Raw genomic sequence first — 24,384 nt, 5'->3', positions numbered from 1 at the left:
TGAATTTAACAGACAGTATTACTGTACTCTAACACCACTGAAAGGTTAAGTAAAAAAACTTTTAAAACTTTTATCTACAGTAGCAAGAGTTAGGATAAAGCAGCCAGCAAATGAACAGTAGAGCTGGACAATATATCAGCAATACTGATATATTACAAACTAATTCTGTACAAGAAATAAAAATGACCACATTCATCATATCACACCCACTACAAAGGCTTTTGATTCTAAGAGATTTTTAAAAAAAAAAATTTATATAAATCTATGCTGTGATAAATTTCCATATAGCATAATATCAAAATCACACTGCGATTGTAACAAGAAAAAATGCACAAATTCTAATGTTACAATCACAGAATTGGCCTGTGTAGTCGTACACGTCAGCTCCTTCACTCGTTCTGCATTACACTCTGGACTTCTATTCTTAATAAACAGTTTTATTAAATAATAGTTCTTTGCTTCTTCCGTGCAGCACTGTTCATTATTACATCATTCTGAACAAATTTCTCTCATTCAAACACTTCGGAATTGTAGTTAAAAAGCTCAATTTTATCGATTTACTAAGTAAAAATGTTAAACCCAAAAATGTAGGGTTTAAATCAGGCTTGGGCTCATAACAGTTTTTGGAGCGGACCGGGTCGGGCTCAGACAGAATGTGGACGGGCTTGGGTAGAGTCAGATTGGTCCTGATCTAAACTCTAACACAGGTAGTTTAAGTATCATCTTTCAGAAATATAACCATTTCCACACAGAGTACAGTATTCTGCACAGTATTCTACAAAAAAATCACAGATAAAGGAGCAGTGTGACCACTTTATTTCACTTACATTCTTGGTATATTCTTAAAGTATATCAAATTCTTTGTTTGCTGTATTGCCATATATTGCCCAGTCCTAGTGAACAGTCAGTTTTTGAAGCTGACGTGTTGGAAGCAGAAAACTGGAAGTGCAGATCTAAAACCGTAACAGCAGTCAGGTCCTGCGGGGTGTTACCCATGTGTAGTGAATATTTAAGAGAAATGGGGAACTATGGCTTATTAATGGTAATCCATGGAGGCCCCACTGCACAACTTAAACATGACTTAAAGGATCTGCTGCCAATTTCTTGGTGTCAGATACGACAGGTTGGATTTAGAGCTCTTGTGAAGGTCATGCAGTTAATGTGCAGATCTGTTGTTGCAGCACCTACTCAATATTAGGCATGTGCTCTCAATGTTACGGCTGACCTGTGTGTGTGTGTGAGAGTAAATATTTGGTGATATATATGATATTTAGATTAGGATTTCGGATTAGTTTCATGTGTTATTACAAAACGTCTCTGCTTAAAGGAACTGCATAATACACAGGCTGTGTTTAAATTTATAACAGACCACAGACTGTGCCTGCCCATAAGTGTATTGTACACAGTCCTTCAGCACTTTTGGTGATGTATAATGCAAATGCAAATACAGAACAACTAAAGCAAAAGCAGTTAGTCAGACAAAATTATTCATAAATAGTACATCTAATATTTTATGAATATCCAGTAAAGTATTCCATTTAATGTAGTATTTAAACACTATGGGTCCTCTCCAACCCCAGTCGAAAGGCCCATCATGTTGCATCTCATACAGCAAGGTTTAATTACACGTTAAACTAACAGAAAAGTTTCTTCATAGCTGCGGTTCAAAGAGAGAATATAACTTTGCTCACTTCTACCTCACTGATGGTGCAGAAAATCACTTGAGAAAAACCCAACTAATGAGAGGCTATATTAGATTTAACTCAATTAACTCTCTAAAGCATAAACGTTAAGGCCATTTTGATGATCTTCCTCACTTTTACAAGATCAATAATATAAAAACTAATATTTTTGTTTTATTTTATAATATCATATTATCTTAAGAAAGATATTTTGTATTTCAGTGTCCTTTAGTGGCTTTAGTTATTTTTGTATTATACATTTTATATATATATATATATATATATATATATATTTTTTTACTACAGGTTATCTACATGTTTGGAGAAATTCAATTTAAGACTTTTTAATTCCACTCAAAGATTCAAACAAACAAACTTCCACAATAATAAAATGTCAAAAACACTACCGTTATTCAATTTATAGACATTACAGTAAAACCAATTGTTAAACCAATTTTTCAACCATAAATAAATTATTAGTTTTGCATAAAAACCTGAAAATAATTGTGGCTGTCTGAAATTAAAAATAATGCTGTTGGCCCTACTGATTTTATAAGCAAACTAATTACAGTATCAATTTTGGGGGAAAAACACGTTATTCTTTCCGACCTAGAAGAGAGATTTAAGACATTTGAAGACAAATTAAATTATTTTTTACATCAACGAATTTAAGACTTAAGAATCTGCAGATGCCCTTTAACAATGTTTTATACAGTACTCTGTTTTATCACTCTGTTGTTTCTTTGTTCTCTCATTAGAACTATTCTACACCCCTCAGAACTATCCTCCTAATTTATTTGATTTTCTCCTCCTTACCTCCACCTTTTCTCTCAAGATCACCAACTCCTCATTCTCCTTTTTCAGCTTTTGGCACATCTCTTCAGAGACACCCAGCTGCTGTTGTGCGGTTTCAACCTGACAGCGAAGCTCCTGTAACTCCTTCGAGTGAAGCTCTAAGGCACTGGTAAGTGCTTTCTCTGCAGACACTTGGGTTTCTTGAACTTTAGCTTGAGTCTCCTCAACCTTCACTTCCTGCAGAGTAGATCAAAAAGGCAAGAAAATACTCGGTGAAAAAACGTTTACACAAATTTGATCGTCAGGTTTAGCATCATCCTTGCAGGTTAAAATATCAGAACAATGTGCCTGCTGTTATTCTGCGAGTCATTTTCTCAGATGCTGGACATTGGTGATGTAAATATATTTAAATATTCAGAACTGACATTTAACATCAATGATACAGCCACTAAATTATAGTCCAGATTTAGACCATTATTTGTTTCATGAACATCTGCCATGCACAGTACAGCTCTGGAAAAAATAAGAGACCACTTTAATTTCTGAATCAGTTTCTCTGAATTTGCTATTTATAAGTTTATGTTTGAGTAAAATTACCATTGTGGTTTTATTCTATAAACTACAGACAACATTTCCTCCAAACTCCAAATAAAAATATTCTCATTTAGAGCATTTATTTGCAGGAAATGAGAAATGGCTGAAATAACAAAAAAGATGCAGAGCTTTCAGACCTCAAATAATGCAAAGAAAACAAGTTCATATTATAAAGTATATATTATAAAGAGTACGTTCAGAAATCAATATTGGATGGAATAATCCTGGTTTTTAATCAGAGTTTTCATGCATCTTGGCATAATCTCCTCCACCAGTCTTACACACTGCTTTTGGATAACTTTATGCCTTTACTCCTGGTTTGATGGCTTGTGATCATCCATCTTCCTCTTGATTATATGCCAGAGGTTTTCAATTTGGCAAAATAATAATATTAATAAAAAAGTCATTAAGTGGTCTCTTTTTTCACAGAGCTGTATCTGAATGTCTGTTCATACCAAGTGTCTGATCTTTTCTTGAAGTTTGGAATTCTCTTCTTGATGTCTCTCTGAGGAGTCACTCATCTCCTGCTTAGCTCGGGCCTGCTCCTGACGTCTGCTCTCCTCAGAACGAGCAACCAGTTCCTTTTGCTCTGAAAGCTGATTCTGAAGTTCTTCAAGTCTCCTGTTAATAGAAATGTCAGGGTTTAAAGGACTTGTAAAGAGAAGAGACTGACAAGTATGTTTTAGACAACAAGGGACACTTAAACACCACAATGTAACTCCAAGTCAACCACACTTCTGTGAAATCAACCTGTCCTGTTAGGAGGAATGAGTGATTGTGAATCATTTGTACCTGTTGAAACAGACAACAGGTAAAATGACCTCCAGCAGGCCACTAATATCCATGTTTCTGCTCAAACGGTTTGAAACAGACTCCATGAGGGAGGTATGAGGGCCCAACGTCCACACATGGGGCTTGTGCTTACAGGCACGTGGAGCCACACACACTACTGAACTTCATTTTAACTTGTCTTAGGAAAATTTAGGAAAAACACTGAAGTTGGCTCAGCCTGTTATTTGCTTTTCCACTTTGATTTTGAGTATGATTCCAAATCATTTTTGTTATTTTGTTCTCAACGCATTCCATTATGAAATAAATAAAGATTTTCAACTGGAATATTTTATTCATTCAGATCTAGGATATGTGATTTTAGCATTCCCTTTATTTTTTAAGCAGTGTACATATTTATATACCTCTCTTTTAGATTGAGATCATCCATCATCTTGGTCAGCTGAGTCGAGCTGTCTCCAGATGACTTTAAAAGGTCACTTATATCATTTTCAAGCTTGGCCTTATCTTTAGTAAGCTGGTCAAGCTTTTCTTCACCTGCTTTCAACTTAGTCTCCAGACCTAAAAATAAAAATAATAAAAAATCAGAAACAGATTTATACAGACAGATATAATAGCTTAGCTTGGCTGTAACAATTTAAGGGTAATAAAAAACATTACAAATATTTTGTATAATAAATGTTTATTTTAGAAATATTTCATCTAAATACTAATGAAGATACCCACAGACATTAAAAAAGCCATAATCAGTCTGCTGACCAAATAGTGATACCATTAGCACTTACACTGAATACATTCTTACAGGTGTTACATTCTGCATAACTAGACATCAGTGATGATGAATTATGCTTTCGACGTTTGGTCATAGATAGTATGCTGGTTTACTGAACACAGCTAATTTGTCACTCAATCACATGTAAAAGGACTTGAGAGAGAACATGCATGTTGTTCAGCATTAATAACTAATGTACATTTCAGTGTAAACTGTACACGTACCTGACAGCTGTACTTTTAGCGTTTCTGCTTCAGTGGAAAGAGTTGTGCACTGATCCTCTTTCTTGCTGAGCATCTCCTGTAACTCTGAGAAAATGAAGAACAAATCAGATAACCATATGGAGATACATCCAGGTATATTTTATATTTGTATAAAACTATAAACTTTTATTGTATTATTAATGGATTTGGTCTTATAGGCACACACATGGCTAAATCGCTAAATGTAACAAAGACAAAACCTTTACCTACAGCAGAATTTAAACAATTGCATAGGTGGTTGCTAAGGTGTGGTTAAATGGTTGCTAGGCAGTTGCCAACATATCTACAGTAGTTTCTAATGTGTTTCTAGGCAGTTGCAAAGATATTCAAGGTGATTGCTAAGGTCTTGCTAGGCAGTGGCTAAGGTATTCCAGGTGGTTGCTAAGGTCTTGCTAGGCAGTTGCAAATATATTCTAAGTGGTTGAAAGGCCTTGCTAGGTAGTGGCTAGGGTATTGCATGTGGTTCCTAAGGTGTTGTAAAATGGTTGCTAGGTAGTTGCCATCATATCTACAGTGGTTGCTAATGTGTTTCTAGGCAGGTGCAAAGATATTTAAGGTGGTTGCCAAGGACTTGCTAGGCAGTGGCTAGGGTATTCCAGGTGGTTGCTAAGGTGTTGTTAAATGGTTGCTAGGCAGTTGCCATCATATCTACAGTGGTTGCTAAGGTGCTAATAGGCAGTTGCAAATATATTCAAGGTGGTTAACAAGGTCTTGCTAGGCAGTGGCTAAGGTATTCCAGGTGGTTGCTAAGGTCTTGCTAGGCAGTTGCAAAGATATTCTAAGTGGTTGAAAGGCCTTGCTAGGTAGTGGCTAGGGTACTCCAGGTGGTTGCTAAGGTGTTGTTAAATGGTTGCTAGGCAGATGCTATCATATCTAAAGTGGTTGCTAAGGTGTTAATAGGCAGTTGCAAAGATATTTAAGGTGGTTGCCAAGGACTTGCTAGGCAGTGGCTAAGGTATTCCAGGTGGTTGCTTAGGTGTTGCTAAGTGGTTGGTGTGCATTTATATAATGCAAAGATATAAATATATATATCATACAGACTTACTTTGCATAGCATTTGAAGACTCTGTTTTTTCATTTGAAGATGTAGTTAGCTGTTCTTTCTGCAGAAAAACATACATAACATATACATTAAAATAATTAAACCATCTGCCTTAATCCTAAGACTGCACAACAATATTTATTACATAATAAAAAAATTAAAAAGCACAAACACGCTTTTTTTGCAACTCACCAAATCAAGAAGCTCTTTCTCCAAAGAGTTTTTACTCTCCTGCAGCGAGATCATGCTCTGCTGCAATCCCTCAACCTCCTTCTGTTTGCCCTCCAATGCTGAAGTCAGCTCACTAACCTACAAGAAATAACAAAAGCACAATAATAATAATAATAATAATAATCATAATAATAATAATAATAATCATAATAATAATAATAATAATCATAATAATAATAATAATAATCATAATAATAGTATTCTAAACATAAGCTAATACTTTTAGGAACAAGTTTTTAATTTTACTTTATTTTCTAACCAAATTGCAATGCTCCCAACTCTATATTGGTTAAGAACAACACATGCCTCCTCTGATACATGTGATGTCAGTCACCGCCTCTTTCCAGCTGCGGCTGATGCAGCATCACTGGGCAGCCAGCGCACTCAGAGGAAAGTGCTGGATCCCCAGCTCTGATACATCAGCTAACAGAAACCCGTGCTGGTCAAAATAACACTAGCATGGCCTACTGTACTCTCTCAGACTCCGGCTGCTGATGGCAAGCAGCACGACCCGAGATTCAAACCAACAAACTTGCATCATTTAGCTATTATAATTTGCCAGTTGTTACAAGACAGATGAAGCACTTTTATAAGCAACATGAAATCAGGTCCTACCTTTCCATCTTGTGATCTAGCTCTGCCCTCCGTTTCCTCAAGACGGACTAATAGAGTCTGAACCTCCTGGTTGCCTTGGCTGTTCTGGGAGAGGAGGGATTGAAGACTTGCTGTCTGGTCTTCAACCTCGCGGGACTTGTCCTGCACCTGCTGTTCCAGCTTGAGTCCTTCCTCCTCCAACTCTTTTACCCTCAGTTCAGCAGTGTGCAGTTTGCCCAGAGCTTCCTCCATCTCCACCAGGTGCTGCTCCTCTGCGCTCTCTAGGCTAGTGCGCAGAGATTCAACCAGACGCTCCTTTTCTTCAGTTACAGTAACCAGCTGTTTCCGGACCTCTTCTCCTTCCTGCATCCACTTCTTAACTTCAGTATTGTGCCTGGCTATGCTTTCCTCCAGCTGCAGCGAGTGCTCTTCCTTTAGCCGTTCCAAAGCTTCCCTCAACTCCACCAACTCAATCACCTGAGAGTCGTCGGCCCCCATACCTGAAGAGGCCTTCAGCTCCTCCATGGCTTGCTGGTGAGAAGTGATGGCGGACGCTAACTTGGAGCGCCAAAGCTCAATGACCTCTGCGTTCTCCTTCTCAGCCTCAGCCAGTCGGGTGCGAAGCTGCTCATTGTCTTTGGATAAAAGTGCTGAAGAGGCCTGGAGCTGAGCCAACGTCTCACGATGTGCCTTTTCTTCTGCCTCCAGCTTGGAACGCAGGGAGCCCTGCTCTGCCTCATGGCTAGCACTTTGGGAGGACAGCTGTGCTCGGAGCAGCCTGAGCTCCTCTTGCAGGACTGCAGCTGCAGGGTCCTGAATAGAAACCCCCTGTCCAGGTGACGTCTCCAGGTGTTGCCGAAGAGCCGCTACTTCTTTGTCGCGAAGAGTAAGGTCCCTCTCCAGGTCCAGAATTCGAGACTTCTCTGAAACTGTGGCAACCTAAACACAGGACAGTAAACAGTCTGACGCAAAATAGTTTTCTAAAAGAATACTCCAGTGCTTATCATCCCAAATTCTATCTGCCGCATCTGTAGCGCATGGTAAAATACCATTCCAACATTTCATTAAACTAAACCGAAAACCTACTCAAAAATCTATTCATTAAAAAATAATTTGAAAAACAAAATCCACAAGAGTAATTTCAGGACTATGTACTGGGAAGAACTTGGCAGTGTATCACATTACAGGCATTACTTAAACAACAATACACGAGAGGGATTGATATAACGTGTAATATTGACACTGCTGTGCGGTCACAGGTAGGAGGCCACAGGAGTACAGCGGTACCAAGTTACAGCACGTTACAGCAGGAACCTCGAGTGTATTATTGCGATTATACCACAGTTCTAATAATCCCTGTTTATTGAACTATTTTGAGTTAAAGAGTAGGAGAAAAGGCGATCAGTTTGATTATAAACAATCTACAAGTTAAATTAGTTCCACTACTGCTCTGTTTGAAGCTGCGCTGGAAGCTCTGCATTGTTGCTAGGTTAGTGTGGTGGCCTTTATTTTCAGCCATTTCAGTCAAAATTGAGGAAATTTAAAGTTACTGTAAATAAATAGAAGCACTTTATTCACCGAAATAAACAGTTTTAAGGAGAGAAATCTGTGTAGGTTAAAGTCCAGTTTGACTTTGAAAGAAAGTTTTGATTACTTCGGTGGCCCCCATTGGCAAGACCTGCAGAATTACAAGGGTCCCCTATTTTTAAGCACCTTTTATTCAAGTTAAAATATACCCTATATAAACTGATAAATATATACAATTAAGCTTTTATTTTAATAATAACAACTCTGAACCTGATATTGGTGGCTGATAATGTAATGAAAGCGTATTTTTGAATCGCTTATTTATTTGTGGGACCGCGTCTTTGCCTGCATCGCCTATTAGAGACATGGCGTTTCTGCACTGTGCCTCTATGGGATCCAGCGGCTTCCAGTGGAGTTTAATGATATCGCATTTAGTTTGTATTTGGTTTGTAAGCGCTTCATCGTTGCTAAGTTACCTGTATGTGGCAGAATAATACATGGAGCCGGTTACAGTGCATTACCGGCTAATAATGTCACGCATAAAACACCTCTCAGCCAATCACATTGCAGGGTGGGAACTAACTGTGGTATAATATTACAATATTACATTACATTACATTTGGCAGATGCTTTTGTCCAAAGCGACTTACAATAGTGAAGTACCTAGAGTAATAGATCATAATGTATTGCAATATTATAACAAAGCGGATAATACTGCGATTACTTAAATTTTATAATCATATTTATAAAATCTAATTAAAATGAAATTGTAGTTTTTATGTAATGAGAACAGTGGATGTTTTTTTTTTTAGAAACATTGGCCTAGATTTGAATAGCATTTATTTCCTCCACTAAATCTGTTCGAAATATTAGAGTAGCTCCATATTCCACAGTGCCATCAGCTTTATGCGTGCGTGCGAGTGAGAGAGACAGAGCAAGTGAGTGAGAGTTACTGGCACAACAACGGTGTGTCGACAGTTGGGAGGAAAATTAAGCATGAATAAAAGCAGCAGAGGGCTCTATAGGTCTGTTGCTGAATTTGGTGTCTGAGCTAACCAACCAGGGTGAGTGGCAAAGAACACACTAACAGACAAACTTGGGAAATGGCGAAGTGTGAGATAAATAAAATGAAATTTTACAATTTTACAAAAAAAAATGCGTACTTTAGAACATGGAATCGTACAAATGTGCTATGGGGTCAAAATATTCCGCAAAATACGAACATTGGCAGGTCTGCATTTGTTCCCAAACTTATTTTGGGCTGTAAATTACATGTGTAAATGCGCACACAAACTTTAAAATACATTTTATTATCAAGCATAGTTTCTTGTACTTTGACCTAATTGCAAAAGTAAGATATGTATTATAACATAAATAAAAAACACTGAAAAAAGCATTTATTACCATGAAATATAGTAGTAATAGTATTAGTAGTAGAATTAGTAGAATTAGTGGACTTGCTTTTAAACATGCTTTTTAAAAGTCACATGAATTTTGTAAATATCTTCGGATTAGAAACCTTGTAAAAAATTAAGTAAAGCTGCCTGAGTTTGACCAGTACATGTTTTGAATAGTTAATTTTTTTTTATTGAGTTGAAAAAAGATTCAAAAATAAGTTTGATTTGGAAGAGTTACAACACGCAAATGGAACCCATTTGATGGAATGGCCCGTGTGTATTTCGACACAGACATCGGCAGTTATGTACGTGTGTAATATCGGCCCAGAACTTCCACATTGGTGAATCCCTACTAAATGAACCACTGTCTGACATAAATCTTGACACGTAAACTAATAATTAAAAATCAATACTGTGTTCTTAAAAAAACAATAAAACAAAAGATCTTGATACTTTGATATATCAACATTTTTTTTAACACGCTTTCATGTATTCTATAAAACATTAGCTAATTAAAGTTGTGTAAGTAGATCTGGAACTGGCATCTACCTGAGTGAAAACAATTCAGAACAAACATTCAGAACCTATGTAAGGTTGTAAGCAATGTAATGTTATACAAGGTAAATGTTCAATTAATCAGGACAGATCATCTAACACTTAATTAAGTTTTTTGAGTAGCAGGTTTTCAGTTTAATGCCAAAAATACAAAAAACTAAATTATGATATGATACAGATGCGTCAGATAGAACCAGAGTAAAGATGAGTCATTGAAAAATCCTAGATAAAGAAACACTAGATAAAGAAACACTAGATAAAGAAACACTAGATAAAGACAGAGGGGCCATTTCAGTGCTGCAGTGAGTTCCAAGCTGCCTCATCAGACGAGGCTAACTGACCTTCCCAATGACCATGATGATTATTAGTTTCAGGGCTGGTTTCTATTTTAAGGAAACTTGGGGTAGTGGGGTTAGGAAAGGGTTTGAAAGACGATACACAAGAGCACGGGGATGACTGGCAGGACTGGCCCTGTATCTACACTAAACAGGACATGTATGTGGTACAGTAGTGCTCAGATCTCTCGATTTGCTCGCTATATAGAGATCTCCTTTACCTTTTTCAAAAACTTTGATAGTCTTCCATTGTAATTACTTAAATTTCTAAATTAAAAGCACATTTATTGGTTTGTTTGACTGTTTTGATTTGAGCATATTAAATTACAGCAATCAAGCACAACATTATGACCACCTCCTTGTTTCTACACCCACTCCTTCCTCACTCCTTCTGTTCCTCTACATACTTTATTATTCTCCTTTCACTATGTTCATCAATGGTCAAACCCACAAAGGACCATCACAGAGCGGATATTATTTGGGTGTTGGAGTTTTTAAACACCTCATTGTCACTGTTTGACTGAGAATAGGCCACCGGTGGCGTTCATGGGCACTAATGAAGGACTAGAAGATGACCAGCACTGTAAACTGTACAGCAACAGGTTCAGAGTCTCTGACTTTACTTTATCTGCAAGGTGGAGCAGCTGTAGGTAGGAGTGTGTAATAGAGTGGAGGACAGTGAGAGATTACACACAGTGTTTAAAAACTCCAGCAGCACTGCAGTATCTGATCCACCACAATCCAGGCTATTCAGTGTCACTGCAGTACTGAGAACAATTACCCACCACCCAAATAACAGCTGCTCTGTGGTGTTTTTTCTCTCCTGTGTGGTCCTGACCATTGTAGAACAGGGTTTTAAAGAAGAACAGTAAAGTAAGCAGAAAAACAGACACAGAACTACAGTCTAATTAAAGAATTACAAAGTGCAAAATACTGTATACAATACAATGGAGCTGAAAAAATAACGGCTGTAGAAACAAGGAGGTGGTCATAAAGTTATACTTGTTCAGTGTGTATAAGTACCAGAAGCAGTGCAGACTGGGTAGACTGACCAAGTACAACAAACTTCATCTCTACTAACAAATTCACTTCAATATTCTGTATATATCTCCTGTTTTTAGTTTTTAGTATGAGCATGTTTGGAACTCAAAGAACTAAAACAGCCCACAAAAACACAAAGTTGGCATTCATTATGACTTTCCATAAAAGGCTGTTATCCAGCAGTTATAGGAGTATCACTGTTATTCATGCAATTTCTGTTAATGTTAATTCATGCGATTTCTGTTAATGTTAATTCGCAAATTAGCAAAACAGACCTGGGTCAAATACAGACATGTTCTTCATACCTAAAGTGCAACAAGCTCACATTTCACCAGCAATTTTATTTACTTACTTTGAGCCAAAACCAAGCTCACTAATTTTTTTTGATAAGAAGGCTGAAATTAACATACAATTATGTAAAAAAAAAAAAAAGCGAAATAATTTAAGTGCCTTTTTGAAAAAAATAAAAAATAAAACTTATTTCTTAAAGGGTAAACTGATGACATATGGTTATTTGTTTGAGGGGCTCAAATGTTAAAAATATGCAATATAAAGAGGAATTATAAATACATTTTATAAGTACACTGATGCTGATGCTCATTAATGACTATAATGAGAATAAACATTCAAACAGGAAGTAGTGACGGCATGATCAAAAATGCCCCATTACAGCTGTATGACTCAGAAGAGGTAAGATCTGGACAAACAAGAAAACTGTGTCTTTGGTTTTGAAGTAATTAGAAATCCATAAAAAAATACTATCAGTGATAGTGGACATCCTGATATCGATGTGAAGCACAATAAAAATAGATCCTTATTTGATTAAAGTTCCTTACAGTTTTTACCATACTTGGCTAGGCACTAAATTTTTCCAGGTTAAGAGGAGTTTGTTGTGTTTTACCTCACTGTAGAGAGCTGCCACGCCCTTCATCAATCTGCCTCCAGCCTAGTTATGTTATATGACCTCTGTTGCTAATGATAATGCACGTTCTGCAAGGGTTAGGGTTTATTAAAAGTTTAAATCCATTACTGGACTTGGACTGAACGATATGGCCAAAAAGTGTCAATATATTTCTTAATTTCCGTCGATATAATATAATTCTGATATCAATATGAAAAGTTAAAAGCCATCAGCTGCAGTGTACATCGCCAAGCACTTACGCTGCCAGGCTAAGGAAGCCTGTAGTGTTTCTGCTTGGCTTGAATGCAGTAGATCTGTACATCTCTTAGAACACTAGGCCATTTTTTGGGCTATACTTTTATTTACCTAAAAATAACAAAGTATTTATAGGAGATAAACTCAGATGTTAAGAGATCCTAAACTACCTATATTTGTCTGTATGAGAGATGTAAATATTACCAGAATTAAGATATTTGAACATTATTTTGAGATAAAATTTTAATTGCAAAAACTAAATAAAAAAAAATAAAAAAACCTAGGTGTCCTTTATTATGTTACTTATGTCTATACTCATGAACACTACATGGCCTAAGGACTGTTTGAAATTTGAACTTGTTTGATTCATCCACAATGCTAACTGTTCTTCCAAGCTGGATTACTCGCTGAGAGCTGATGGCAGGCATATGGCACTGTGCACTGGCATATAACCAGTGACTGGATGCTAATTAATACAGGATGCCTGTAAAAAGGGCCATCTAAAATTTATTTACAATTTCTTCAATTGGTCTAATTGAAAAAATGTACAATGAATAAAATACAAACTCGACTTAATTAAAAGAAGCGCAATTAAAGAACACATTTGTCTAGTATTTATAATTTGAAGCACATTTTACGAGCCTAATTCTAAGTGCCTTACTGAACGTGTTCTGTATTTGACCCAGAACTGAGCAGGAATAGCTTTTAAAACATTATATTACATTATACATTTCTAGAAGGCAGTAATGCTGCGTTTCATTTGAGCTCGCATTTCAGAATCTCTAAGTCTCCAAGTAGGACATTTGAACTCGAATGCTCCTACAGATCGGATTTCCTACTCGGAAAGTTGGGAGAGCCTCACTGACCCAGCATAAAGCAGTACCCTAGATGCTCCTACCATAAAAAAATACTAAGAAGAAGAAGGAACAAAAATGCATTTGATTGATCCATTATGAAGATAAGAATGAACTTTCTTAAACTTTGTACTTAAACCCCCGAAGGCACAGGTTAAAATCCATTACCCTAGAGTCTTCTAACTCCCTCTGGAGTTTGTCAGCTTTGGTCTTTTCAAAGAGCAGACTTTGCTCAAGCTCCTTAAGAAGGGCATGCTCCAGTCTGGTCTGCGTCTGTTAGTACAGAAAGGGAGAGGAAGAAACACAACCAGTGCCACCATCACATGCCAGCCCAATGCACAGGGGGGAGAAAAAGAGGGGGAAGGGGGGTGGTGAGTGGTGATGTCACATGCAGGCCGGGTAATGTCACGGCTGAGGATGCACAGGGACTGGTGAGGTAAGAGTTATGCTCGATGCAGATGCTGATGAGGCTGCCACCAACAGAAATCGTGAGTGAGGTGAAGAACAATTGGTTGCTGTAAATGACAAACTGAGCAAATAAGCAAGCACACGTTAAAAATGGCATCACAATACACAGTGAAGGTTTTACAGTATTAAAAAGCTACATTCCAGTTTGATTTGAGAATTTAAGGCCAAACATGATTTTGCAGCAAGCTACAGTGAGTGTAGATAAGAGTGTAGAGTGTAGATAGAATTTTAAAGCTGAATATAAAAGTTGATTAGCCTTCGCCTGTGTAACTGTAAGGGAAAAACAATGAAAAGCACACCGAATCATCTGTGAAACATGGTGCCAGGGGATTGTACAGGTAGAACAACTAGCTCACTTTTCTACTTAAAATTCATAATTCAACATGTTTAACCTTTTTGTAAAGTCATACAAATTTAAAGCAGGGGCTTCACCTGACATCAAACACTGAATATAAAAACGGTTTAAAGTAACTTTCTGTATGGATATATTTAACCATATGTTATATTTGCCATGTAAATGTCAGCTTTAATAACAAGATAAATACAAGCAATTTCTGTCAATTTCCTGGAAAAAAATCAAGACCTAGCAACAAATATTTAAAGGGTTTCTTCTGAATCTGAAATTGTGAATTAACTAAAACACAGAATGCCTTTTCAAAATTTAATTTTAGACATCATCTTGTACTGATCTGATGTCTGATCACCAACCATTAAATTCAGCCTCTTGATTTTATTCCAGAGGTTTTCAATTTGTTAAAATCCAAGAAACCCATCATTTTTTAAGTGGTCTCATTTTTTCCAGAGCTGTATATATCTTGTTCTAACAGAAGACATTCACTAAATGATGCAGTGTTTACAATCAGGCGAACTTTCGTTTAGAGAACTTGGTGCACTGTCCTGAGAAAACCACATAGACAGATACAAGTCTATGCTTATTTTAAAAGCATTTCTACATTTGAACTGTAAACATTGCATTTAAAGATACTACATTTAGGATCATTTAATTTGAAAAGGTCTTTCAAAAGTGCTAAAGGCTTTTCTATTTCCCCACATTTACAACCAGGTGCATATTTTTCTCTCACACTGTAACACTGCTTTTGTGTCCCGAGTCCATAAAAAAAAACAATTTTAGAAGCTTGGAGTGTCATGTACCTTTCTGACTAAAAAAAAAAAAATCTGACCAATGTTTAAAAAAAAAAAAAAAAGAAAGAAACATGTCCTAAATTCAAAGAAAGGGTTAAATACAGTGAAAAATATATTGAGAAACACTATAAAACACATTACACTTGCAGGGATGGCTATTGTTTCAATCTTTCCCAAACCAGCTCTAAATGTTCTCGATTTCAATTCTAAAACTGTTCAATTCAATTAAGAAAAGAAAAACTAAAATATGATCAGATTTTTGGGTGGAACAGTAAAGAATGGGGAGGAGTGATAATGGGATGAAGGACACATGAATATGAATGACTAACTTTTTGCAGCATTACCCGAAGCAACACTGTAGAACTCACATTCACATTTATTACAAGTTTGAGCATCTTAACTGAAACATTTGCTGTTAACTTGTTAAATATTTTTGAAGCAATTTATAGAAATCATGTGAATAGTCAACATTCGGACAAGAAATGAACATACTGTTTAAATATGTATTAGAAAATAATCATGCTGTGTAAATGTGTAAATGTGCAGAGTGCCTAAAAATGCCTTTACCTCCAAGTCACCTTTGGTAATACAAGCCTCTTCCACTCTGAACTGAAGGTCTTCCACTTTTCTGTTCAGGAAGAAACAGAATAAACAGCAGTACTGAGGAGAGGTGCATGTCTTTAGTTAAATGTGTACAAGCAATCACCACTGGCATACATCATCATACAATAAACATGCTAACTGAAGTATAGTCAGAAAAACCCACAGAAAACTCACTAACCAAAGAGAATCCAATTTAATCATCTGCTACAGGTTAAAATACTTTTCCTTTATTAATAAACAAAAAAAACCAACCAATAAATACATGCACTTATTAGTTAAGGGAAAAAACACACCTCCTTTCTTCCTCCAGCTGGTTCAGCAGTTCCACCTTTTCCTTATCTGCAGCCTCGACCAGGGTGCGCAGATGATCCATCTTGGCCTCCATCTAAACTCCATGAAGTTTATTACATCAACAACTGATTTTAAACTGAAGTGCTTTTGATAAACTAAGAAAACCCAAAAAAAAAGGATTTAATTTTTTTTCTTAGATCAGAGTAAGATCTACAAATGTGATAAAGAAATCTGATAAAGAGCTGGATTTAGTTCAATAATCAGTAATTCTCAGTGCATGTAAAATTTGGAGATGTATGAAATTTGTGGTACCATAAATAAGCAAGCAGCATTTAACACAGCACCTGCAAGATGATGTCCAAACATTTCTTAGAGTGAAGGTAAACCTGAAGGACTGTGATAGAGAGCTAAAGCTAGCTTTGCACCAACATCATTTATTGCTTTTTACAAAGAAAAAAGCCCCAATACTTTCAAAGTCAATTACTGTATTTTCACACTATAAGGCGAAATTAAAATACTTTAAATTTTCCCAAAAATCTTCAGTGCATCTTATAATCCAGTGCACCTTATGTGTTAAGGAGCAATAAAGCCACAGAAGTACAGTGTTAGACAGGAGTTTCAGTTCTCCAGCAGTATTAGCATTACCCGCTGAGTACTAGCCATTCAGCCACTCAGAGGTAAGTATTACCAGGCTAGCACTGCTGGAGCGATTACGGTGTTAAAACAAGCTACGTGAGACAAACCGCTAGCTAATATCGCCCTGGTTTTACCGGAACACCCAGGGTTCCTTAGTGTAGCGCTGTCAGGTGGCATTAGCGGTAAGCTTAGTGGAAATCTGGAAATCTAAGCTTACTGTAAATACACGGAAGCCCTTTACTCACCCAAATAAACAGTTTTCATATGAGAAATCTGTGTAGATTAACATCCAGCGCACGTTTGACTTGTCTTTTTTTAAGAATTACAGTTCTGTTTACGTAACTTAGCTTTACAGGTTACCTGCTAAATAATATATAATCCACTGTGCCTTATGTATGAAAATTAACCAGAAAATAGACGTTCATTGATAGCGAGCCTTATATTGCAAAAAAAAAAAAAGAAAAGGTAAATAAAAAATATATATATAAAAAATGCAATAGTTCTTCCCACTAATATATGTTATTATTGTGTCTCGATATGATAAAACAGAAAGCAGCGGTGTGAAGTTTGGGTCTTACTCTGAGTTTACTGGCTGGTTGCAAAAATCTGATTATTGAGTGACTTATATAAATTCTGAGTAAAACCAGTATCTGATCACCCAAGTTCATGCAAACACGTTGATCGGATTACTGAAAACTGTCTAAAAAAAAAAAAAAAGACCCACCTCTCCTACTTGGCTGGTTGCCTTGGCAACCTCTGCCCGCTCCAGGTCCCGCTCAGCGAGGAGCTGCTCGATGTGCTGCTGCTTCTCCTTCAGGGCCTCCTGCAGTGCTGTGGTCCCAGAAATCTTACGGGCATACCGTGATGATGTTTCTGTTAACTGTAAAGATATTCCATTAAAAACGTGTACACTACAAAAAACTATGTTATGCTAGTGTTCTTTTAAAATGTATGCTTTTATCTTCCCTTTACCTCTTTTACACCTATTTAACAAGAACTATGACAACCTACTTGGTTCTACACACTAGATTTGTCTCAGCTCTACTGATTACATGGAAACACTGATGTTTACAGACTGAAATACTGTATCTGTTTCTCTGTAAACTTTATTATTCTCCTCCTTTCACCCTGTTCTTCAATACTCAGAACCTACAAAAGAGAGAAAACCACCACAGAGCAGCTTTTATTATTATTTGGGTGGAGGGTCGTTATTCTCAGCACTGCAGTGATTAGCACTGATTAGCATGGTGGTGGTGTATGAGGTGTTAGTGTGTGTTGTTCTGGTACAGTGTTGTTCAGATACAGCAGTGCTGCTGGAGTTTTTAAACACTGTGTTTAATCTCTCACTGTCCTCCACTCTATTACACACTCCTACCTACAGCTGAAGCACCCTGTAGATAAAATAAAGTCAGAGACAGAAGATCTGAATCTGTTGCTGCACAGTTTATGTTGGTCTTCCTCTAGTCCCGCTGCCCACAGGACGCTACCCACAAGACACTGTTTACAGGACGCTGCTGCCTGGATGGATATTTATGGTTGGTTCACTATTCTCAGTTCAGCAGTGAAACTGCAGTAGCACTGCTGCATCTGAACCACTCGTACCAGCACAACACACACACTAACACCTTCTACACCACCACCATGCTAATTAATGTCACTGCAGTGCAGTAGAACAGGGTGAATGGAGGATAATAAAATATGCACAGGAAAAGAAGGATTACAGTCTATAATTCAAGAACAAAAGTGATCCTATATGTTAAGTGGGGTTGAAAAAATGGATAATGGCTGTATAAACAAGGAGGTCCTAATGTTATGCCTTAACCCTTGTTTTTGAGCTTCATCTTTTCCTTTGTAACCTATTTACAAGGGGAAGTGGTTCAAATCATTCTACTAAGAAATAGGGACAAGTGCTTTAAGAACCCAATACAATTATTTATTATCGTCCACCCTTAACCCCTCAGTCATGGGGAGCTGAAGCTATTCACTAGCTTCTTGATCAGAACATATTTCTGTTATCTCCTAACTGCTCTTACACCATTTCATCTAACCTGCCACATAGCCATACTACTAGCTTTTGTTTATTTTTACTGCTTTTTATAAAGAAAATGGCCCCAATACATTCAAAGTTCATAAAACTAAGAAAATTCAATGGTTATGATATTGTATGAAGAAATTACTACATTTGTGGGTTTACTTGTCATTTTGCGCAAATAAAAAAGGCCATGCAGCTACAACATTTCCCCCACCCTTCTATATCAACAATATTTGACTGAGTGGTAGGGATAAGGGGTAAAATGGAATTAGGTCTTAGAGTCAAACAGCCCTTTTTGGTAAATGTTTTTTTGGGGTTTTTTTTTAACACTTTTTAGTCCATTATTTGTGTAATTAATCACTATGTTTTTTTCGAGAGACTGCTCCTGTCTTAACTCCCAGGTCTTAATATGAGGTTTATATATTCTGCTTAGATTTTAATCAGAATCTTAACAGACCAGTTGGTTAAGCTACTGAAACAAACCCAGTGTTGGGGTGTGACTCACCAGTCCTGTGCGGCTGGGCTTGCCGCTTACAGATGAAGCCACAGAACTCATGGAGCTGATTGAGGAGGTGCTTGGACTGCGCTTCAAACCTGCAGGTGTAGCCACCACCTTCCTTACTGTGGTCTTTGCCTTGGCTGGAGTAGTAGAAGGGAAGCCTATCCGGGTCACTTTGTGGACGGGGGCGAACAGGCCGTACTTGGGCTGGCACTGGAAGTACCTAAAAACAGGGACGCACATTTATGATTATTTCTACAGTTCCTGGACAGTAAATGAGAAAGTTCCATACAGTGGCCTTGCCTTTATTCATCCACAAACTGTTCTATGGTTGGTTATGGTGTATGATCATCTATGAACTTTTCAAAATACAAATTAAAATGCATCTCTGTCTATTTCTGTTTACTAGCTACACTTTTCTAAGCAGTATTTGTTTCAACAATCTCTAAATCTGCCTCTTAATGTTTCTGCGCATGCTGGGGATGCCCCTCACAGGGCCAGTGGATAAACTCTGCATCCAGATCTGTCGTAAACATATATCTGCCTGCTTGTTAACAGCTGGTCTGAATCAGGACTTATTAATCAGCCAGCAGGACAGGCATAAAGACTCAAACTCAGCCCTCACTCAGAGAGAGACGCTACAGGTGAGAGGAAGGCTGAGGCAGAACGGACCACAAGTCACAAGTTAAGCGTCTAGAGCCCCACTGGGCAGCGTAGTTATGTTTTGAGTTGTTTTTGGGTGTTGGTGGAGGGTATTTGAACCTAAAAAAGTTATGTTTTTAATTCATTAACTCACTTTGTCTGTGTATCTTGTGTGCCATCTGACTGGCGGGTCACAGTGGCAAGGTCCCTATCCCCTGGGGCTGAGTCACAATACAGACATTTTATATTTTTAATCTTAATATCCGAAAACGCTACTAATTTCTGAAGGGTTTATCTGTTTTTTCTTGGTTCCCGGCATCTTCTGTAGACTAACGCTCGCATATTTTCAATGCACTCTGACCAAGGACTGAGCTCATACCGAAAAACACTGGTGAGATAAAGCATTTGTTCAGCTACAAATAAATCCTACCATTTCTAAAAACTGCAACGTCTCATTCTCAAATTTCCGTCACAAACCCGCATACTGAAGTTTAATTCAGTTCATGATATGAACGCATGGGCTTGTAAACAATGTATTGAATCATTGATTCACTCAATGAGTCGACTCAAACCAAAGTGCCTAATAATAAAATAATTGAAAATCCGATTTTTTGTGAAAAAAATCAAAGCTTATCGCCCAGCATAAACACATGGCATAAAAAAACACAAATAAACATCTCTGTTAACATCAAATAGCTCTTTCACAGATCGTTAAACTAGGTTGGCATGCAAAGGTTTGTGAACTTTTTAATTAATTAAGCTGATATAATAATCCAAAATTAAAAAAGGTGAACATCAGAAATATGTCGACAGTGAAGTACCTGGTTCCAGCCACTGCACCATCATTCTTTCCTAGGGGCTCATCTAGTTCAACCCCACACCACTCGCCTTTGGCAAAATCAGTCTCTCCTAAGAAGCGCACTACACCAGCTTTGGAACCAGCCACCTGGAAAAGATGATAAGCATTAAAAACATAGAACCAAACAGAACAAGGGTGAGTTTGTGCTGAAATTGTGCATATAGATAGATGGGGTATAATCCATATCCACACTGCATCTCTAATTCCAAATCATAAGCTTCCACAATCCACAAAATTGATGCAGCATGCTTAATATTAAATCAGCTAAACATTGATTCTGACCTACATACTGAAATCTGCTTGGATTTGCACACATTCTTTAAATACTCCCTAACCCTCCAACACTGCTGTAAGGCGATAAGGCGAGTGGGTGGGAACTGGCAGCGTCCAACACGGAGAGGGAAAAAGGCAATTACTACAATTTCATTCGAATGTTACCAGAACGACACATGAATGTGACTTTATTACATAATGATTATTGTAAATGTAAAATGAGTTTTATATACTGAAATCCCACCTTAAAACAAAACTTAACACTACGCACCTAGCAGTTTTGCATATGTCGTTTGCATATGAATGGACTTAGGCCCAATTCCATTTCACCCCTTGGCCCTACCCCTTACCCCTACCCCTCTGTTTTGTGCGTGCACGCCAAGGGGTAGGGGTGTCCCGATTCTCGTTAGGAAGAAACCTACAAATGTAAATATTTTCCTTTGCTAAAAGCGATGATTAGTGCTATGTTGCCATAGTTGAATTTGTAGTTTTATGTTTTATACCTGAATTCTTCATAACAAGCATAAAAAACGATCGCTAGTAGTTTGTCTCAGAAGGTAGCGAGCTAGGTAGCTAACTTTCCCGTTCCACCTTAAATGATGCAACAGGCGGCAGGAAAAATTAAATAAAATAAAAGCTTAATAAAGCTAATTTCAGCTCACCATCATAGAGGAATTAAAGAATGGACAATAATAATTAAATTCTGCACCATTCTCCCCCCCCCCCCCCCCCCTTTCTGAAGACATACGATAAAGCCCTAAATTTAACTTGTTTACCAGTAGCAGCTAAGTTACTGATGAGTATCGAGTATCAATTCTTAGGGGGAAGATTTAATCAATTTCAAGGGTTACACTAGAAAAGAAGAGGTAGGGCCAAGGGGTGAAATGGAATTGGGCCTTTGTCATTGGTCCAGTAGTTATAATAACAGTATATGATGATAATAACAACTAAATATTAGTCATGTTTACAAATAAATAAGAAAAAACAGTGAATCCACTACTGACACTGCCAGCCTCTGTTTTGTAATTAATGTACGTGTTAATGTATTTGAAGCTTGTAAAGGAAGATATATGATTTTAGCCCTGTTTAGAGGGGAGATCTGCTATCTGACTATGACTATGTTTGTTTCACAACAGTAACAGGATGGTATCGTTTGTCATTACACATAACATATATGTGATGTTGTGTTCATGAAGAACATTCTTACCAGGACACGATCACCCATCTTAAGCTCTCGTTCACCTTTCTTCACTGAGCCCGTCTCTGATAGGTTGGACATGGACTCGCTGTTGGCGCGAGTGAGGTTTGAGGCTGGTGCGTCAGGTTTTGTGGGTGTGGCTGCTTTTTTGGTGGTACTGGTGGTTGAAGAAACAGACGGCGCTGCTGTGGTGGAGGGAGTTGGAGATGGAGGTGCTGTTGTTGTCCCGTTAGCCTCGCCCTCAGTACGAGAGAGCTTAGAGGGCCGAGTGAAAATTCCCCTCAACGGCTCTGACTGAAAGTAGCGCACTCCTGCCACTGAGCCATCGTTCTTCCCAATGGCCTCGTCCAGGACAATGCCGGCCCACTGTCCCGGAGCAAACTGAGTCTCTCCCAGAAACTGAATGAAGCCTGGTTTGTTACCATTGACCCAAACACGGTCCCCAATCTCAAAGTCCTCGGCTGCATCCTTCTCATCGGTCCCAGCTTTGTCAGATTTGTCACCTGCAGTGGCTTTTGGACCAGCTGTGCCTGAGAAACACACACACACACACACACACACACAAAAAATTACTCCTCAACCAAGCCTTAACTATTTAGCTACAGCCAGTTATTTAACTATGGAGAGACCACTTTGAAATAAAGTTTATTATATATAGGTATACGTTTGAGTAAAATGTTTTCTACAAACTACTGCCAGTGTTTCTACCGGATTCTGAATAAAAATAGTTATTAACAGCATTTATTTGCAGAAAAGGAGGAAGAGTCAAAATAAGAAAAATATGCAGTGCTTTCAGACCTCAAATAATGCAAAGAAAACAAGTGCAAATTTATTTACAATCAAGAATATTACGCTTTAGCCGTGAAAATAATGTAATGTAAATAACAACTTTAATGCGTCTTGGCATGCTCTCCACCAGTCTTTCACGCTGCTTTTGGGTGACCTTATGACACTTCTGGTAGAAAAATTCAAGCAGTTCAGCTTTGTCTGATGTCTTGTGACCGTCCATCATTCTCTTGATTACATTCTGCGAGTTTTCACATTAGAGTTAAAACATTTGCATTATTGTTTTTAAATGAACTCGATATCGTTTCCTTTGCATTATTTGAGGTTTGAAAGCACTGCATCTTTTTCCTTATTTGACTATTTCTCATTTTTTGCAAACAAATGCTAAAAATGACAATATTTTTATTTGGAGGATATACTGACAGTGGTTTATAGAATAAATAAAATTTACTCACACATATACATATAAATAATAAAATCAGAGAAATGTATAATTTTCAAGTTTTTTCCAGAGCAAGAAAAGGGTGCTTACTTGAAGAGGTCTTGGTGGTCCCGGCCCCAGCTGGTTTGCCGATCTTGCTGGGGGCTTTAAGCCCACTGGGCTTGGCCGTGCTCATAGCTCCTCTGTTTGTTCCTTGTCAACTGGCTTTCCCTTGCCACAAAACATTGACCCAGTTTCACAATTAGCAGCACCACTTTCACAATTTAAAAAAGGGCAATCTTCTTTTTAACAATAAACTATAAATCAAAAAAAAAAAAAGGGGGGGGGGGTGTAGGTTAAGAAAAGTGGTGCTGCTCGAACAATTCTGCAGGAAGAACAAGAAAGAAATGGCATGCATCAGAAAGCTGACAACAACATGACATAAGGGTTTTTATAGTCACAGTTTTTAAATTGTTGCTAAATATTGAAACACAAACACTGTAAACATTTTTACTAGGCTTCAACACAGAACACTCTCAACACTATAAACACAAAGGATGAATTAAAGAACGAATGTGAAATAGGTACAGCCACCTAAACTTCAAACACTGGAGAGATTTGTCTACTCGACCCGCCTCTCCAAAGCTCATACGGGTTGCCAGACAGCAAGCAATGACGAGACTTACTCTGTAATCTGATCATAGAAAGTTTACGTTTGCTCATTATAAACAAGCTGAGCTCAGATAAACTGTTAGCTTGATGCATCCTGGGTCCATTAACCGTGAAAAAGCATAAAGCTCTAAAAATACATACTCTGGAGTTGGAGTTACTATTCAATAGAGGTGTGCCAAAAAATCGATTCACATAAGAATCTTGATTCTCATTTACTACGATTCAGAATCGATT

The 24,384-nt window shown here is 37.6% G+C and overlaps 1 protein-coding gene across 4 annotated transcripts in view; it reads right to left on the bottom strand.

The window, feature by feature from the left end:
• The window catches only part of clip1a (CAP-GLY domain containing linker protein 1a), a 70,688-nt gene that overhangs the window by 37,349 nt on the left and 8,955 nt on the right, over window positions 1–24,384 (bottom strand). For 3 of the 4 annotated variants that reach the window (XM_049470237.1, XM_049470238.1, XM_049470240.1), the window contains exons 2-16: window positions 23,590–23,863; window positions 22,281–22,801; window positions 20,763–20,887; window positions 19,306–19,522; window positions 17,493–17,648; window positions 16,135–16,226; window positions 15,806–15,866; window positions 13,796–13,900; window positions 6,784–7,701; window positions 6,130–6,246; window positions 5,941–5,998; window positions 4,857–4,940; window positions 4,265–4,421; window positions 3,527–3,692; window positions 2,499–2,714 (exon numbers count right to left, since the gene is read on the bottom strand). In XM_049470237.1, coding sequence (XP_049326194.1) covers window positions 2,499–2,714; window positions 3,527–3,692; window positions 4,265–4,421; window positions 4,857–4,940; window positions 5,941–5,998; window positions 6,130–6,246; window positions 6,784–7,701; window positions 13,796–13,900; window positions 15,806–15,866; window positions 16,135–16,226; window positions 17,493–17,648; window positions 19,306–19,522; window positions 20,763–20,887; window positions 22,281–22,801; window positions 23,590–23,674 — 3,078 coding nt within the window. In that variant the 5' untranslated portion in view covers window positions 23,675–23,863. The remainder of the gene's footprint in view (window positions 1–2,498; window positions 2,715–3,526; window positions 3,693–4,264; window positions 4,422–4,856; window positions 4,941–5,940; window positions 5,999–6,129; window positions 6,247–6,783; window positions 7,702–13,795; window positions 13,901–15,805; window positions 15,867–16,134; window positions 16,227–17,492; window positions 17,649–19,305; window positions 19,523–20,762; window positions 20,888–22,280; window positions 22,802–23,589; window positions 23,864–24,384) is intronic. The other variant, XM_049470239.1, reaches the window with a different exon arrangement.

This window comes from Astyanax mexicanus, chromosome 22, assembly GCF_023375975.1.
Source record: "Astyanax mexicanus isolate ESR-SI-001 chromosome 22, AstMex3_surface, whole genome shotgun sequence".
Lineage (NCBI taxonomy): Eukaryota > Metazoa > Chordata > Actinopteri > Characiformes > Acestrorhamphidae > Astyanax > Astyanax mexicanus.
The sequence above is the reverse complement of the archived record's forward strand: the minus strand, read 5'-3'. Positions and strand labels throughout refer to the sequence as shown.